The sequence below is a fragment of the Myotis davidii genome, unplaced genomic scaffold (assembly GCF_000327345.1).
Source record: "Myotis davidii unplaced genomic scaffold, ASM32734v1 scaffold492, whole genome shotgun sequence".
Taxonomy (NCBI): Eukaryota; Metazoa; Chordata; class Mammalia; order Chiroptera; family Vespertilionidae; genus Myotis; species Myotis davidii.
Genome location: NW_006284473.1, coordinates 75937 through 78745, shown reverse-complemented (window position 1 = coordinate 78745; position 2809 = coordinate 75937). Strand labels below are relative to the sequence as shown.

The 2809-nt window shown below is 38.9% G+C and overlaps 1 protein-coding gene across 1 annotated transcript in view; it reads right to left on the bottom strand.

Annotated features, from left to right (window-relative positions):
• The window catches only part of TOMM70A (translocase of outer mitochondrial membrane 70 homolog A (S. cerevisiae)), a 38893-nt gene extending 36434 nt beyond the window's left edge, over positions 1-2459 (bottom strand). The window contains exon 1 of the mRNA XM_015572137.1: positions 2412-2459. Coding sequence (XP_015427623.1) covers positions 2412-2459 — 48 coding nt within the window. The remainder of the gene's footprint in view (positions 1-2411) is intronic.
• Positions 2460-2809: the final 350 nt, after the last annotated feature.

Sequence of the window (2809 nt, the reverse complement as noted above, 5' to 3'; positions counted from 1 at the left end):
GTAAATCGACCAAATGGTGGAACGACCAGTCGCTATGATGCACACTGACCACCAGGGGGCAGATGTCCAATGCAGGGCTGCCCCCTGGTAGTCAGTGAGCTCCCACAGAGGGAGCGTCGCTCAGCCAGAAGCCCGGCTTACAGCTGGCGGGTGCAGCAGTGGTGGCAGAAGTCTCTCCCACCTCCGCAGCAGTCAGACATCCCCTGAGGGCTTCCGGACTGTGAGAGGGTGCAGGCTGGGCTGAGGGACACCCCCCTCCCATCCTCAGTGTACGAATTTCGTGCACTGGGCCTCTAATTGTACTATAGAAAGAAAGAAAAAATCAATGCTATGAATGACACTGAGCATAAAAAGATCAAATTACTGCAAATTGTCTTCCATGGCTCCACCACTGCCCAATCAGCAAGCATCCAAACTCCTTTTGCATAGCTCTTGATCTTGGTTAACATCCCTAGCACCTTCTGTTCACCCCACATCTCACCCCATTACTTTCTGCCCAACTGTTAATAAATGACAAAGAAAGAATAACATGCCCTAGCCAGTTTGGCTCAGTGAACAGAGCATCCGGGTTTGATTCCAGTCAAAGGCATGTACCTTGGTTGCAGGCTCAATCACCAGTCCTGGTTGGTTGGGATCCTGGTTGGGGTGCCTGCAGGAGGCAACCAATTGATTTGTCTTTCTCACATTGATGTTTCTATCTCTCCCCCTCCCTTCCACTCTCCCTTTAGAAATCAATGGAAAAATATCCTAGGGTGAGGATTAAAAAGGAAAACAAAAAAAACAAGAAAGAATAACATTGCAATAGAAATGGTATAGAAAAGCTCATTATTTTGCTCCACTGATAGAATTTAGGACAAAAAGCTGCTATTAGCACAATGCCAGATTATCAGTTAACACCGACTACTAGTATGTCAGGAACTAGACCTTAAGCTGTGAGACCAACACTAGGCAGAAATTAAGTAAATGCACTGGAGGAAAAAATTTAAAGCTACTAAAGAGATTTTTTAAATGATAAAGCAATTTGTTACTGGAAATTACTTTTGGTTTGGGTAGTTTTTTTAAGGTTCTAAACGTTAAAATTGGTGATTCATAATATTTGATACTAAATTTCTGTGAAAATGCATCTTTCCCCTGCATCTCTTACAACAAATCAGTTTCTAATCCATCTGAATGATCTTTTTAACAAGCTGAATTGCTAATCCCTGCTAGAAACCCCCTAGTAACTTCCCACTACCATTGCTTACACACAATAACTCCAAACTCACATTACTCCACTCTTGCCAATCTAGCCTCCTACATGTAACTTTGGTGGGTTCAAAAAATACTAATCTCACCCTGGCTGACTGGCTAAATTGGTTGGGCCTTGTCCTGTGCACTGAAGGGTTGCCGGTTCGATTCCTGGTCAGAGAACATGCCTGGGTTACAGGACTGATGTAGCTCTCATATCAATGCTTCTCTCTCTCTCTCTCTCTAAATCAATTTTAAAATCTTTTTTAAAAATACTAATCTCTTTCTAAAAGAAAATAGTTGAAAGAATTAGGTACTGTATATTCAATTTCTATGAGCAACACATGGGCATACATTTAAACTTAGTGAATACTGGTAAGAATACAGGTAAATTATGAAAAAGAAAAGGCATCCATTTCTGCCTAGATGTCAAACAATCAAAGTATTACTTAAACTACTAGAAGACAGCTTTTTCCTTCCAAGATTTGAATAAGTTTATCTCCTGATAATGAATAACTGAGTCAATGACCCTGTACTTCTGCGTAACAAATTCAACAAACATTTGGATGCAAATTTTATGGGGAATCCTGAAGTTAACGCATGAAGCAAAAATCATTGTCAAAATTACTTTTGAAAATTCTTTATTTTTTAATAATTTTAATTATTAATTTATTGGGATGACATTGGTTTAAAAAATTATATAGGGTTCATGTGTGCAATTCTATAATACATGATCTGTATATTGCATTGCATGGTCACCACCCAAGTCAAGTCTCCTTCCATCACCATTTTATCTCCTCCTTATATCCTCTTCTACCTTCCCCAACCCCGCTTTCCCTCTGGTAATCACCATACAATAGTCTGTCGTAGTCTCTGGTGATGAGGTTTGGTGGCGTGTATTTTTTTATTTCTTTAGGAAAGCACCGCACAGGAGATGCAAGGTAAGTGCTATTATCTTCATTTTATATATAAAGAAACTGAAACCCACAGAGACTGAGAAATATGCCAAAGGCAGAATTCAAACTCAAGCAATCAGACTCCAGATTGCCTAAACTTGACTTCTACAGTGCATGGATTGTTATCCATGATTTATTAATATGAATCTTTATCATTAGAGTCACACCCAGATTCACACTCCTGAACAGAAACAAAGAAAACAGATTTAGGTATCATATGTTGCTCACCACTGTTGACTCCAAGGCGAAAAGATCATTAACTGAAAAGAGAATCATCAGCACAATTAGATCTTTTTCTTTCTTTTTGCCAAGGAAATATAACTGAATTCATTTTAGTTAAAAGCACATTTGATATGACTCAACTGTACAACCACCAACAGGATAGTCTTTATCCTGAAGAAACACAAGAGATCAGTGCAGGAAATAAGAGTATAAACTGGCAGCCTCTCAAAAGAACTATTACTGATCAAAACACAGAAACCTCAGTTCACATGTACAGAAAATGTACATTAGGTGATTAGTATATTAGTATTAGTATAACTAATAACCAGAAAATTTTTAGTCCAAAGAGTAAGTAGCAACTGCATACACACACAAATACCAGTACACTCAAAACTATCTGGCTA